Genomic DNA, 16,006 nt, shown 5'->3' on the forward strand with positions numbered 1-16,006 from the left:
GCCCCGCCGCCAAGAGCACTGCTTGTGTGGGGGCGTGGCTGCGGGGGAGGGGGGACAGCAGGGGAGGGGCCGGGGGGTGAGCTTCCCTGCCCGGGAGCTCAAGGGCTGGGCAGGACGGTCCCGCGGGCCGTAGTTTGCCCACCTCTCTGGTAGGCAGTGTTCTGTTGAGGTTCTTTGCAGGGTTAGACGAAAGCTTAATGAATTATGGGTGTTGTGGAAGACAGGTCGAGAGTATAGTCATCAGTACTCTGAGGGTTAAGTTCTCAGTGGGAGCTGCTGGGTGCTGAGATCTTTTGAATATCTGGTTGCATTAGGTAGGTGCCTAAATGGAAGCTGAGATCTCTCAAAAAAGCAGCCCCAATTATGGGTGCTAATTGCTTCTGAAAAAATGGCCCTAAACTGTTAATCACATTTTTATTAATCAATGGTATTTAGAAATAATGAGTTCTATTAAATGTTCAATAGAATATAAAGTGTTCATGTGAAAGTCATATAAGACTATTCTACTATGTCAGAAATAAATATATTATTGACTGTTATGAGTTCTGTTCATACTACATTAACTTTGGTGGGAATGTTTTCATATTAAATGAAATGGTTCACAAGAAGATATATGTATCAGATGAGCAAGGAATGGCTTTTTTTTATGATACTCAAGATCTGTGGGAATATTAAGAGGCTCCCTTAGTCTATTCTCCTTGCCTGACTCTCTTGCTAGAGAAGGTACACTGTCTCTAATAGAAAACCCTCATAGCCAGTTGCTTTAAAAAACTAGGATTATTAAGGGGGGGAACCTAAAAAAATTAGGTTAGCGTTAAAGTTTGATTTAACTAAGCATTAAAATGTTCAATTCATTTTCACCAAAGTCCAGCCCGGGGGCGTTAGAGGTGCTGGGCCTAGCGGCATAACCAGCAAATGTGCAGAAATTAAATGAGACAGATCTGAATCTTTAAAAAATGTGGTTCAAGCCTGGTGCTCCAGCCAAACATTTATACACATCCTTATGTAAAACCAGCTTTTTCCTTTCACTGTAGAGGTCAGTAGTGTTGCTACAAGATGTAACTACCCACACTTCAGTATATCTGAGGCTGTTGTGCTGCCTTAAAGGCATGATACTTTTGCCCATTCTTCCAACACCAGTAGCCCGTCCTGACACCAGTATTGCTCTTCTGCAGCCGATGTCTGGGGGCTTGCAAGATGACTTTCCAGTGGTGGAAATCAGTGAGGTGGAGTCAGGGTGTAATCTAAGTGTACCTTGCTTTATTTGCATATATATATATATATACACACATCTATCCTGAAATGAGATGGTAAAATGGCACGCAGGGCCATTCTAGGAATCTCAGCCCAGCACCAAAGCCCCGTTCCCAGGAAGCAACTCTGCTTCTGAAGAATTGACTCTAATCAGAGACTCTCCTGCTCCTTACCCAGCTCTTTCTCTCCTGATGCTGCCTCCTCACAAAACCTGGCACAACCCAAAACAGACAACAATACAGCATGTCTTCCTAACAGTCAAAGCTGGCTCGCACACTAAGAAAAATAACTTTGAAGACTGTGAAACAGTCCCACCTTGTGATGCCTACTATAATAATATATTTGATATAAAGAATGTATTATTATACATGGCTTCTTCCCCTGAGATGGTTTTTTTTCAGTGGGAGGGGTAGGGTTAACAAAAGTGCATGGCTTTTAAAACTCATCCCAACTACATTAATATCCTTAGCATAATAAGAAATTATCAAATATTTTTATATTTAGAACAATTTCCCTTGAAAACTTGATCATCCTTCTTTTTTGGAGTTCACTACATCAGTTGTTTAGCTAGTTCCTTTCCCATTAGCACATAAACGTCCCTCCCTACATAGAAATAATAAGAAATAATAAGAAATCCACTGTAAAATGAGAGTGTACACACATCCTGAATGAATGAATGCAAAATGGGATGGGGTTGGTTGAGGAGAAGGGTGGTTCTATTTCTAAAGGTAGGGTTGCTGCCACCTGGCAATAAAAATAATGACCTGTCCCATGATGAATCTTCCCTTGTTCTTTCCCCCTTCCCTTCTATTTTTCCCTTTTACCCTGTTCATCCTCTTGGTACATACAGTATCTGATAAATTTGTTATACTCCGTGTATTAATATCTTACATGTGTATGGCATCTTTCATCCTGAAATTTGTTAGTCTCTAAAGTGCCACAAGTACTCCTGTTCTTTTTGAGGATACAGACTAACACGGCTGCTACTCTGAAACCTTTCATCCTGAAGGATCTCAGCAAAACTATGGGCAAAAGCTTAACCTCACTTCTTTTGCTGTAGTGGGGTGAAATGGGACAAGATTCATTTGGCTGGCACAGGCCAGAATGGTTTAGGCGATGACAAGGGAAATGCATGGGGAGATGCATCTTACTAGTACTCTAAAAAGCAGTGTTTGTCTTCAGTAATCTGTGATGCTGACTGCAAAATATGCACACGGGGGTGGGGAATTAGGATGCCCCAAAATAGCTGACCATAGCCCATTGACTTCAGTGGACTTAAGCATATGTGTAAGTGCTTTTCTGAATACAGATGTGTTTCTGCATAAGGCAAAAGTCCTTCAATTTTTATCGATTTATTTAGGAGGTTTTAAAAGGTAAATATCAGCAACAAAATGATAATCATTACAACAGTGATCAAGACAGCTGCATACAGATTGGTCCAAATCCTCTGCAAATCAGCATAGCTTCTTTGGAGTCAATAACCTTGAAAAACTACTCTGTCCAAGTTTCAGAACATGTTCTAGATTTAAAACCTAATACCAGCTATCATTAAAAGAATTGTAGCACACACCATTCCTCCATCTATCTTCTGGTTTTCTATTGCGCCCATCATTATCATACTTAAGTGCTACTTTGCTTTCATCTATTTGGCCCTTTGCTTTCTTCTATTTTAAATATGTCTACTTGCTTCTGAATTTTTGAATCCTCGCTGTCTTTTGAAAAAATTAAGTAATTTTCTATCCTTTTGGTACTCTAATTAGCAAGCTAGTTTCCTACCTAAGTGCTGATAATTAGGAGCATGAGGTTTTCCTGTATCCAAAAGGTATGAACAAGCAGAGCTCTATTTCATTCGCAGAACAGCTAATACTAAAGCATTCACAATATGGTACTTAAACTACAAGCTGTCCTCAAATATGGCAAAATTATGATATAACCTCCAAATGGCCAAATTGCTGTATCTGGATGCCGCATTAATTAAAATAATTCAAACATTAACTGGTGGAAAACACATTTACCTGTAAAATATCTCTGGTTAAATAAACTTTTTGCAAGCCAGAGCAATGTAACCTCATATCCTAGACATTTTTATAGCAGCTTTGAAATGATGCTAGAATAGTCACACAACATATCCTTCTATAACCCTCGGCATTTTTAATATCTTTCAATGATAATCAAGTCACAGAAGCTAAAATGACCAATTTAGATCCTAGAATGGAGTCAGTCTAGTACCATACCCATTACTGTTGCTGTGATGTTCGGCGTGGCCATGCTGTGCAGCATAACAACAATCATAAAGCCCTAGGTGATGACTGCTTTTTCACATTACTGTATATTCAATAATGGGACTCTTGTATTATGTTTAACAATTCAAAAGCATTAAATAGAGTGATTTTATTTTGAGGAGGGATTTTATGTGGTTGCTCTCCTGTCACAGAATTTAGTCCTCTCTGGGGCTCAGTGTGGTTTACTTTTAACACGTCTGGAGGATAGAAGAAGATTTACAGTGTGGAGGATGGCATTAGATTGTCCGGTGAATGTTTTTAGGGTTATGGATGCAGCTTCAGCTTGTACATGCATGTGTGCAAAGCACAACAATTAAATGATTAAAGCATGATTTCAGTTATATTTCTAAGAAGAAAAAACTGCATGGACCATTAAGGAGGATTTTACTTTTGAAAAGCTTAATAAGTAAAATACTTAGAAGTGGCCTCATTTCATTTAAGCTGAAAATATTGTTTATGGTACATTACTGGGAGGAATATTTTTTCTTAAGTAGTAGTTATGTAAACCAAGTTCTATGATACTGTTGTAGCTTGGATGAAATCAATGGATGGAACTCTCTGAAGTCTATAGAATTATTCACATGCTTTAAAGTGCATACTTAAGTATTTTGCCAAATTGGGGCCTTGAATAGGGTCATCTCTGCTAAGAATACTTTTCCGTATAGAGTAGAATAGGGTTCTCTTCATCTGAGACTAATGGGTTCGGTTGTCCAACAATATTATGTGGAAATGTACAGTAATATGGGAAAATTTAAAGTTACAGACTTTGTGCCAAGCAAGGTAAATATATCACAGGACTGGGTCTATGCAATGGAAAAGCTGAGGAGTGTTGACATCTCCTTGCAAAGACTGACTTTTTTAACTGATTTGTGTCTTACAGGAGTCCAGTAACACCTATTTAAAATTTGGTTTTGGCTAAATAGTCACTGGATAGTGTAGGTGTTTATTTTCCAGTGAAAACAAATTAGTTTCCAATGAGGTGTTATTTTTAAAACAAAACAAATACATATTCCCCTACAGTAGCTGCAGCCCAGATATTGCATCATATGTCTAATGCATAAGAACTAGGATTTGAGATTGATGTGAACCCTTCCAGCCTGTTTAACTGTTCTTAGTTTATACAATAAAAATAAAGAGCATAAATAGCAAAAAGCAAAATAGATTTTAAAGGTTTCCTGTTGTATAATAGAAGGTGGTATGGGTACAGATAAAAATTTTGGTTTTAATCTGACAGTGTCCTTTAAATTGCAGTGGAATGTCTGTTCATTTATGATGGATATGTTGCTTTTCCAGCTGTGTGGTGTTAACACCACTTACATATTAGACAATTGTATCCAGCTATGTGGCATTGTGGACCCCTATCACCTTTGATGCATCTAACCCTCCATTCTTGTTCTTTGCAGATGGGAATCCATACACCTGGTGGGTTGGAAAAGCCAATGAGAAGCACTACTATTGGGGTGGCTCTGGACCTGGCATTCAAAAATGTGCCTGTGGCATTGAACGCAATTGTACTGATCCCAAATACTACTGCAACTGTGATGCTGATGCTAAACAATGGTAAGTGGGTTGTTAAAACTATTACCAAAACTCTGGCTAGTCATGGTCCTATGGTCTTACCCCTCACTTCTTAAATGGTTTTTGTGAAATCTGATACTCATAAATTGCTGCAGTTTGTTAACTCATTCCTTACTATGCTGAACACAAATAGCTTCAAGCCGCTGGTTCCCTGCTTCCCTACTATTTTTTTTCCTGAAACAATGTGCCCTTGTCAGTAATAAGTAGACCTAGGGTGGCTTCTTCTATGGTTAGAGTCTTTATTTTCTGCATCATAAAGTTCAGTAATTTAGGAAACTTTTATGATGCACATTTGGCTGTATTTGTTATCCAACAGCCATGTGGTTAATGACACAATAAGATTCCACATGATATGGTAATACTGTGCAATTCAGGAGGAGAATGGCCAACCTCTCTTAATAACTTTTATATTTATTGGCATGGCTGTGAGGGGCTTTTTTATATATAAGTGTTTGTTTGTAAAATATAAATACAGATCTTTTGGGGACCATCAGTATTCCAAATTACCTGTCTGGCTGGCTGTTCTATTTCTATAATGTCAGACTCCATGGTACCTAAGCAACATGCATGTCTATTGTATAAAAACAAACTCCCTTGAAAAAGGCTAAAACTACAAAGTCAAACACTCATAAGTAAGGCTGTGATTATATCATGGAGGTCACAGAAGTCACAGAATCTGTGACTTCTAGAGACCTCCGTGACATTTTCTGCCCTGGGGCTGGAGCTGTCAGCAAGCAGCCCCACAGATCTCAGCCGCTGGGCCACCAGGGGTGGGCCACCAGCAGCTCCTAACTGCCAGCAGCAGGGGGACCCCAGAGCTCCCAGTCCCCACAGGCAGTGGGGGGACCCTGGAGCTCCCAATCCCTGTGGGCAGATCCCAGACATCCTAGCCACCAAGGGTGGCAGGGGGACCCTGGAGCTCCCAATCCCCATGGGCAGATCCCAGATATCCTAGCCACCAAGGGTGGCAGGGGGACCCTGGAGCTCCCACTTGCTGCGGGCAGCAGGAGCCCTCCCCACAATGTCAAGCCATGAGAGGCAGCGAGGGGCACACCCGCAGCGGCTCAGGCGCTGTGAGTGCTCCTCCCTCCCCATTTTGCCAGGGATATTTTTAGTAAAAATCACAGACAGGTCACGGGCTTCCATGAATTTTTGCTTATTGCCTGTGACCCGTCTGTGATTTTTACTAAAAATATCCATTGCAAAATCTGAGCCTTACTCATAGGTTAGGAAAGCCCATAATTAAGGCTGCCCTTGTAACCTTCATTCATCCTCCTTGGGCAGATCTATTACGATAGTTTTTAATTACTTCATAACATACTCTTTTCCCTACAGGATTCCTGCTTCATTCAGTACACAGGATGCATGGTGCTAAGATCGGATCGGAGTTCTGTAGTGAATAATTGTTCCTCTGTAGGAAGAACAATTGTAGGGAAAATCCCACTTAGCCTCAGTATATATTATCATTAGCAAAACAACATGTGTTTCCCTAAACTTGTTCTTGGAAGCAGCTAAACTGTTTTTACTGGATCTTTCTAAAAACATAGGAAGAGTTGGCAGTAACATTTGGCATAGCATGTTTTAATTTAAAATCTCTGTTTACAAATTTGATCTCTTTGTTTACAGATTTTGTTTTTCACACCTCTTCCCTTTTTTTTTTCTTTTTCTTTTTATAGTGATGCTTTACAATAAATAACATCAAGAAAACGTATTTTCTTTATAGGAAGGATGAATCTTGGTCTAACCTAAGGAACTTTTTTTCCCTCTTTTTTAAAAAGTTAAGACGTTTGTTGAGTATAATTGTTTATTTCTTTTGTCATGTCTTGGAATATTCAGTAATCAATAAGATTCTTACTTTTATGAGCATATTTTACATTGGTAGCCACTTGTTGGTATTTGAATCAGTAGTTCATTTAATTTAGTAATTCATCGGACTATTCATGAATGGTGACATGAAACGGCCGGGATAAATATGGGAATGAAGTATGAAAAATACACAATGGGAACGTTAGAGGAATATTTGTAGGATCTGCAAGAATGATATTCTAGGATGGGGGAAAAAATCAAACAAAGAAATACTGGTTTCATAACAAGCTTCGGAAATGCTGGGGTAATATGGTGTGAGGCATGTCCCAGGATGAGCAATAGAACACTACCGAGATAAAGAAAGAGAAGCCAATACTAGACAGAGATAGTCGTCAGGATATGATGCACAGCTGAGGAGCTAGGATCACACAGAGGGAAGAGAAATAGCAAGTCATGCAGGGGACACTGACTGGAACACCAGCTAGATGTTCCAGTGTAGTAGCAGAGAGCTATGGTAATGACACAAGGAAGATATTGTCATAATAAGGGAAATGATGCCATTTCGGACATCTGTGCTTTTTCTTTGCTCGAGGCAATGACAGTGTGTCCATGTATAGCGGTTTCCATGTACTGTACAGTATATTAACTAATGCATCACTTGCTTTGAAGGAAATGTGCAGGGAAATAACTGACTATTGTGGCCTCCTTTCCTCAAATCCAGTGATAGTTGGAGTTTTTGGCATATTTCAGAAAGGGGCCCCCTCAAAATCTCACCCTCCTCCCCATTAGCGTGTGTGCCAAGGGTACAGAGTGGTGGATTTTATTCATTTTGTTTCCAATATGAAACAAATTATTTATTTATAACCGTAACCAAGGAAAGAGACAACACCATTTGACAAGCAAGCTGCACTTTGCTGGAAACCGTTACAATTTATTTTTTATGGGAACTGTTCCAATTATCTATTATTATAGTGTAATGTTCAGTGTGTATAATCAGAAGCAGGGATGAAGTTCTAGAAGGTGAGACTGGAGGCAATGTCCTCTAGATTTTTTTTTTTTTTTGAATGCACATCTTTTGGTGCCATCTAATCCATGCCAAAGTCAAAACATTTGCTTTTCAGAAGTATTTTGTTGAGCCTCCGGGATGAGGCATCTCTGACCAGGATGATTTAGCAGTATCTGGAGATCACCCCAACCCTCCATTCAATTTAGTGGTGACAGAATGTTAACAGGGGTCCCCGATGCATCATTGTTCAACTTTCGGTTCCAGGCAGCAAAGCAGCTGCCTGAGTTGGGACTTTCCTGCATCAGTGCCTGCAGCACTACTTTCGAATTTTGGCACTAATGGCTGTAATTGGGAAGAGACTGGAACAAGGAGCCAGGAAAAGGGGAAACTGAGGCTTGGGGTGGGGGGTATGACTGGAAGCTGAAGGAGAAGAGGAGAGACAGATTGGATGAGGAGCCAGGATGGGGAAGCTGGGAATAGCTGGACAAGGAGCCTAGGAGGATGGAGAGACATGCAGTTACTGGGGGAGACTGAGCCTCGGAAGGAGAGCCCAGAGTGGAAAACTAAGTGTGGTGGGGCAAGGGCACCGGGGCTGGGATGCAAAGCCTGAAGAGTGAAGATTGGGATTCATTAGGCAAAAAGAATGGGACTTGTATGATGATCCAGGGGTGGGAAAGAGACAGGACTGGGGTAGGGATAGGTTGGACAGAATGGGACACAAGGGGGAACAGGTAGAAGAGTCATAGCACATGCTTCTCTCCAGAGGCAGCAATGGAACCCAAGATTCCAGAGTCTCACTATTCCCGTGCAGTCAATAAAATACATGTGAAATCCACTGACAAAGTATCGCATCCCCCTCTCGTCCACACAGAGGATAACATAGTACTCCTACCAGTTCCTCCATTAACTCAAATGGCAGAGGTCTGTGCGGTGGATTTAAAGATTCTTGTCCTGCTGATGAACCATGTGGGTATCAATATGATGTCACATATTGGAATTTCTGGGGAGTTTTTTCAGTTTGCTTTTAAAAAAAAAAACTACTGAGAAGTTACACACAGAAACTTAATTAAAAGAATATTAAGATTACAAAGTTAACTACTCAAAATGTAGGAAATGCCAAAATTAAGATAGCCTGTGAAACCTTAGTTTGTCCCCCTTGTGCATATGCATCATGAAGTGTTTAATTACATGATAATTTACTATATTTTTCTATAGCATTCCTGCTCATTCATTGCTCATGATGGACTGTTCTGGGATGTGTAGTAAAGGAGGATGTTGCCTTTAGGACCCCTGCCTTGTTTGTTGCAGAAGTTGGAAGGTGTGTAGTGAATGAGGCAGGGGATTGCAGGAAGAGGAAGGACCATCTCATGGTTAATGCCATTGAATGCTGCCCTGGAGAACTGGATTCTATCCCTGCCTCTGCCACAGAGCTTCCTATGTGATGCTGGGCAAGTTACTTCAACCAGACTTTTCACAGGTTGTCAATAATTGTGTGTTCCTCCTTTTCTGGGTGCCCAATTTAAGACATGGGGGTCTGATTTGCAGACTCAGCTATGTATGAAGTCAATGGGAGTTGTACTTTGAACATACAAAGTGCTGTATAATGCTAAGTACTCTGAAAAGTCAGATCCGATGTGTCTCAAACTGGGTGCCCAAAATTAGTGAACACTTTTTTACCTTAATTTCTCTGTTCCCCAACTGTAAGAGGGGCATAATATCACAGGGATGTTGTGAAAATAAATTAATTCATGTTTGTGAAGCACTCAGATACTATAGTGATGAGCACCATAGAAAAGCCCATGAAGAAATGAAGCATTCTGTATTCGGAGCAGGGCTTGAATAGTGTGCAGTAAATAAGGCCACTGAACAATGAAGATAAAACAAAATATTTAATAGCTGCTCACTGAAGGAGCATGGTCTAGCCTGTGCGCTGAATGGGGCAAAGGTCCTGGGAGAAAAAACTATGTAACGATGCAATTAAAGACTATCATAACACACGTGTAAAAGGGGGATGAACTAAGGTTGCTTGGGCAACCATAATTCTCACATTTCCTAAGTTTTGAGTGCTTAACTTTGAAACCTTAATATTCTTTTAACGTAGTTATGTTGTGTGTAATATTAAATAGTGTGGAATCTTTAACGTACTGTACCTGCTATACAGTGATGTTCAAAGGGTAATGTGTGCAATGCCCTCTATACGCAGTAGACAAGGTACCTGTGGACTTTAAGAGCTAACTTTGATTTTCTCTGCTTTCATTTTGTGTCATAGCCCTGATGCCTCCTAAACCTGGATGGTTTCTGTGTTAATGTTTTTAGAAGCACTAAAAATTACCTTATAAAGCAAGAGTAGGAAAAATGAACAGTGTAAACCACATAAATGAACTGAAGACTTCAGAAGATGTAAAATAGGACATAAAGTTACAATAAAGTTATCTACAGTGGCTATATGGATGTAATGGGGCCTGGCTAACCTAAATAAATAAATGCATAGTTAGGATTAGTCATAAAGCTGTAATGATGTATAGACTCCTAGACTTTAAGGTCAGAAGGGAGCATCATGATCATCTGCTATAGTGAGCTGAATAACTGTTTGCAAGATAGCTTAACATTTGTGGTTTACATGCAAAGCTTATTAATAGTTTAAATATTCTAGACCTCTGTGGATTGTAAACTTGGGTGAATTGTAGACTCCCAATTGGGGTTTTAAAAAGCACTCAAACTGAATGTTGTGGATGGTTATATTTTATTCCCTATTTTGCAGCCTCTGTTTGCACCTCCTGGTTTAAGACATGCTGCTGTGATGACATCACAAATAGTGCCATCAGAGCAACACAAAGGAAAAAGTCACAGACTACACACACACACACACACACAGAGCCTCAGCCTTTGAGACAGTATGAGAAACCTGTTCACAGGAGCACACACACACCTTTGAGACAGTGTGAGAAGCCTGTTCACAGGAGTAGGAAAAAGCATTATGCAGCCACCCAAAGGAAAGCAAATGAACAAGTGCTGCCTGGCAGTTTGCCCCAGCTTTGCTACTTTGCAGAAGCTGAAGTGGATGGGCAGGCCACTTACAGCTCCTCTTCTGCTTTGGCCAGCCCTTACACCATCACTTCCGCCTTGCAGATAGGTTCTTCCTGTCAGCCACGCAGCGCTTGACAGATTTGTCCCCATCTTTCTCTCCATCTAAGTGGAGCAGAAGAGACAGCAAAGAAGACAGTGAATAGTTTGGCTGTGGATTCAGCAGACATAATTGTGCTCATAAAAGCAGCCCCTAGTGGTCAGTGGCTATAACAATGGATCATAGGCTTGGTAGAATTTGATTTTTATTTTATGATTTTGACAGTTTATTTTTAAGCATTTTTTCTGATTTTTATCAATTTACATTTTCATAGTTGTGGGAAATTATAAGACGGAAGGGTCAGACAAAACCTACTTAATGACAGTAGACAATCAGATTCAACAAGTTAAAGCTTCTAACTATTAAAACACAAATTCTCAACCTCACATGTTAAAATATACTAAGTAAATATCCCTAGATCAAACTCTAATAAGTTCTCAAGCACCATTTTTCTTACTTTGCCTATCTGTAAATTTCAGTTATTATTGATAGAAATATTTTTTCATCAGTGTTTGTGTGCTTGGTGAAATTGACATTGACTGACATTTACTAATGAAAATCTAATCCTTCCAAGACTAATCATAGCACAAAAACTGTACGGCACAGGGATTGTATCTTCATATGTGTTTGTGCAGTGCCTAGCACAATGGAGTCTCAATAGTGATTGAGATCTCTGAATGCTACTGCAGTATAAATATTAAGTAATAATAAAAGTGGCAGTGCTGCACAAGGAGAGAAAAACAGACACAGAGAAAGGATAGGGTTGCAAGTGCTTCACCTTCAGCTTTAATTAAGTTAACATTGATCTCAGTGAAGTACCTATTATTCGTGCCTGCTATGAAATTACGCTTTATATAAGTTAACCAGATTGCATGAAAAGGGTTCAGCTTGCTTGGTCTAACAAAGGTCACTCATTCAAGAGCTTATAGTCAATGCTTAATGACAAGATTGAGCCTTGGTCTCAGGAGGATAAACAGTCTGCCTACCCTGTAGACTTGTTTGCTACTGTTGTCTGCATCAAGTGCTTCCTTAAGCAACTGCTAGACAGAGCTTTCCTAGATTGCATATTGTTAGATTAAATGCATTAAATTTCTTATACTGAACACTATTATTATTTATATGGTATCATGTCACTGCAGAGATAGACAAGCTGTACTAAACAAGTAACTAAGTACCTATCCCAGAAGCTACTAGGAGGGTTAGTTTGTTGGTTTTGAATAGCAGCCATCATCATATTATATAAGACGACAGTATGAGTTAGTGCAGTACAATGCAAATAGAATAAGAACACCGTCATTACAGACAGGTATAGAATGAGTAGGGTTGATGAGTATTGATTGGGATGCTGATCTTTTGAGAAGTGTTTGGTGGTCTTGGGGAAGATGAGAGTAGCAACCGAGAAGAATTAGAGCCAGGATTGGAGAGATGTGGGTAATATCTATGAGAAAAGTGGTGGTTTCCAAACTAACAATGAATCAGACAAATGTCAGTACTGGGGAACAAATGAAGGGAAATAACACTGGGATGTCACTAAAGCAAAAGTAAATTGTTGATGAAGTAATTCGGGACCACTTTATCATCAGTGCTCTTGACTCTGGGAATAAATCAAGTGGCTGCAGACAGCCTAATTTTCTTGTTTATCCTCAGTCACACTTTGGAAATCAAAGCTTCTTCCTCCAGTGTCTTTGCAAAATTCTCTTTTATTTGTGTAAAGTATTTGACAGAGCACTCTACAGCATACAACATTCCTTTACTTAATAACTTTTAGTTTACCCTTTAGCAAGGGCATGGAAGAAAGTTTCACAGGACATAAAAGATCACTAAGGTTTACACGTGATGTGTGTTAGTGGTTGGATTACGGATTGGGTGCTGGTATTCAGGTTCTGTTCATGCCTGTGTCAATGACTCACTGTCTGACCTTGGGCAAATCATTTAAGGCCAGATTTTCAAAGGTATTTAGGTACCTAAAGATGCAGATAGGTGCCTAATGGGATTTTCAAAAGTTCCTAAGCATTGAAATCAATGGCTCTTAGGAGCCAAACTCACTTAGGGTGTGTCTACCTGAGGATACTCAGGAAAATTAATTTACTTTTAAAGTGAATTAGTAAACAGCATTAAATCTCTGTGTGGACACTCTTGTTCAGAATTAAAGTGGCTTTAATTCACTTTGAGAATGAAGTAAACTGAATCAAATTAAGGCCACTTTAATTCTGACTAAAAGTGTTCCCATAGGGATTTGATGTGGTTTAACTAATCCACTTTAAATTCACACTTTTGGTTAATTCTGATTAATTTTCCTGAGTATCCCTGTGTAGACAAACCCATAGTCACTTTTGAAAATCCCACTAAGCACCTATTTGCATCTTTAACCACCCAAATATCTTTGTAAATCTGACCCTTAGCTTCTCGGGAGTATGTCTACACAGCAAAGAAAAACCCTGGCTGGCCCATGCCAGTTGACTCAGGCTTGTGGGGGTCAGTCTACAGGGCTGTTTCATTGTTGTGTAGACTTCTGGACTTTGTCTGGAGCCTGAGCCCTGGGACCCTCCCACCTTGCAGCATCCTAGAGCCTGGGATCCAGCCTGCATCTACACGTCTACACAGCAATCACACAGCCCTGCAGCTCGAGCTCTCGAAGCCGAGTCAGCTGACACAGGCCAGCTACAGGTTTTTCTTTGCTGTGTAGACATACCCTGAGCTTTTAATTCAGAGGTTCCCAAACTGTGTTCTGTGGAGCACCTGCTGGTGGTTCACAGAGAACTGTTGGTCATGATTCTGGCTCCTCCTACTCATTTCCATTGGCTGAACATACATTGGATACTTTGCTAGCATTACTTTTCCATGTCTATAATTACAGTAGTTTCCACCAATGCTATGTGAACGAGAATGGGGTCATGATTGGTCCACATAACCTCCCATAATAGTAGGTTAAGGGTGAGAACCCCCGCCTTAGTTGACCGTTCTGTAATATGTACCTGCAGTTTCTCACCTTTGTGGTGAAATGTCATTAATCACTGTTTATAAAATCATTTTGAGATCCTTGGGAGAAGCAGAGTTGAAGAAAACAAATATAAATATATTCAAAAGAACTAGATTGACTAGTTTCAATGATGGACATGCACAATTGCATATGGCTAATTTGTAAATGAAAGTATCCAAATTGTACACACACATGTTATGCACCTAATTTGGCCAGTTGCACCTCAAAAATCAAGTATGTTTATACATAGATTAGCCACATACAATTGTGCAAGCCATCCATTTCACATTATACAACACTGGAAAAATGAAACAATCAGGGCACAAACAACCTTAATTCTAGCATTTCCTAACTTTTAAATGCTTGATTTTGCAACCGAGCGTTCATTTAACTTTTTTTTTCTGGGTAATTATATACAGGGAGAGTGCTAAATGCTGACTCCATAATATAACAAGAAATGGAATTAGCTCTTTATCTACTAACATCTATGATATTCTGATGTTTTGCACGGCATCATATGGGCATGATCGATCTCAGTTTCCCGGAAATTGATGAAATTTTGTAGAATTAGGCCACTGCTTTGAAAAATAGGATTCAACATTTTCACAAAGTCCTAAAGTCATCTTTCAAAATGACAGGCCAGAAAACACAGAGGACAGTAATAACACCTGTTCAGTTTATAAAAGCCTGAAATAGCAATACCTGTGCTGTTTTTTTATTTTCTTTGCTATGCTTACAGCATAAGCCAGATCTTTTAAAACTGAGAAGTTGATTGACTTGATTGCTGTTCTTTCCCTTTCACACAACTGAATAGCCTTATTCTAGTTTCTCAGGTGTGACTTTGAAAGTTTCCCTCTAGACCATCATTTTCATTTTTGGTGCTAAAAGATAAGGAGCTAATTCCATTTCTTGTTATGTTATGGAGTCAGCATTTAGCACTCTCCCTGTATATAATTACTCAGAAAAAAAAGGTTAAATGAATGCTCGGTTGCAAAATCAAGCATTTAAAAGTTAGGAAATGCTAGAATTAAGGTTGTTTGTGCCCTGTTCTCAGAAACAGCTGAGCCATTTTGGCTATATCATCCAAATAAAATCAGCCTGAGGCATACACCCAGCGTGGGAAATTTCAGCACAAAAGGGAAAAGTTTGGCAAAGTTCTAAGCAACTGCAAACAGGGTCTTTATACTGGAAAGTGTTGGGAAAAGGTAGTAAGTGGTGCTACCAGCTCCATCTGTAATGATCTATTTTTATACAGCACTCTTCATCATTTGGATCTGACATCCAGCTGTTCAGTGGGTTGGGTGTATACTAAGGGTAAATGCTAGGCTTATTGAAGTTGTGTGGATTCTATGGGAGCCATTACATTTACCCCTGTCTCTAGCTTCTACAGAAATAGAAAGCCACAGAGATCTCAATTTTCTGGCAGTTCTCCTGCTATCTGTCACCACTGAGCATTTCCAGCCTCTTTTCTGCTTCCCCAGAAAGTGGGAGTTGAATGCTATCATTACTGATAGTCAGGGATTGAGTAGGAGACTAAGAGATAGCAGTTAGCAAGGAGTGGAAAGAATTTGCCCCAGTGCCAAAATCGTGCAACAAATCCACTTGCTAAAGGAAGTAACATCTTTCACATTACTATCCTTTGTAATGCAGGAGCACCTAAGAGCCCCAGTCTTGGGCCAGGACCCCATTGTGCTAGGCGCCGTACAAACACACACCAAAAAGACAGTTCCTTCCCTAAGAATTTGTAAGATAAGTTGTGAAAGTGATGTCCCCTGACCCATTATAGTGATTAAAGGTTCTTTTGTTGCTCTTAGGAAGTAGGGTGACCAGATCACACAGGTGAAATATCGGGATGTGGGGGGGGGGGGGGGGGGAGAAAAAAAAAAAAAAAAGCTGGCGGTGGAGAAAAAAAAAAAGGAGCTCCACGCCCCGCCCCCCGCCCCGCACCAGCTTGCCTCCGCTCCGTCTCCACCTCC

The 16,006-nt window shown here is 40.0% G+C and overlaps 1 protein-coding gene across 1 annotated transcript in view; it reads left to right on the forward strand.

The window, feature by feature from the left end:
- Window positions 1–16,006, forward strand: part of LOC112113482 (contactin-associated protein-like 2) — a 1,103,244-nt gene that overhangs the window by 823,517 nt on the left and 263,721 nt on the right. The window contains exon 14 of the mRNA XM_029912066.1: window positions 4,940–5,096. Within this exon, the coding sequence (XP_029767926.1) occupies window positions 4,940–5,096 (157 nt within the window). The remainder of the gene's footprint in view (window positions 1–4,939; window positions 5,097–16,006) is intronic.

This window comes from Terrapene carolina, unplaced genomic scaffold (assembly GCF_002925995.2).
Source record: "Terrapene carolina triunguis isolate 2854851 unplaced genomic scaffold, T_m_triunguis-2.0 Scaffold179, whole genome shotgun sequence".
NCBI lineage: Eukaryota > Metazoa > Chordata > Testudines > Emydidae > Terrapene > Terrapene triunguis.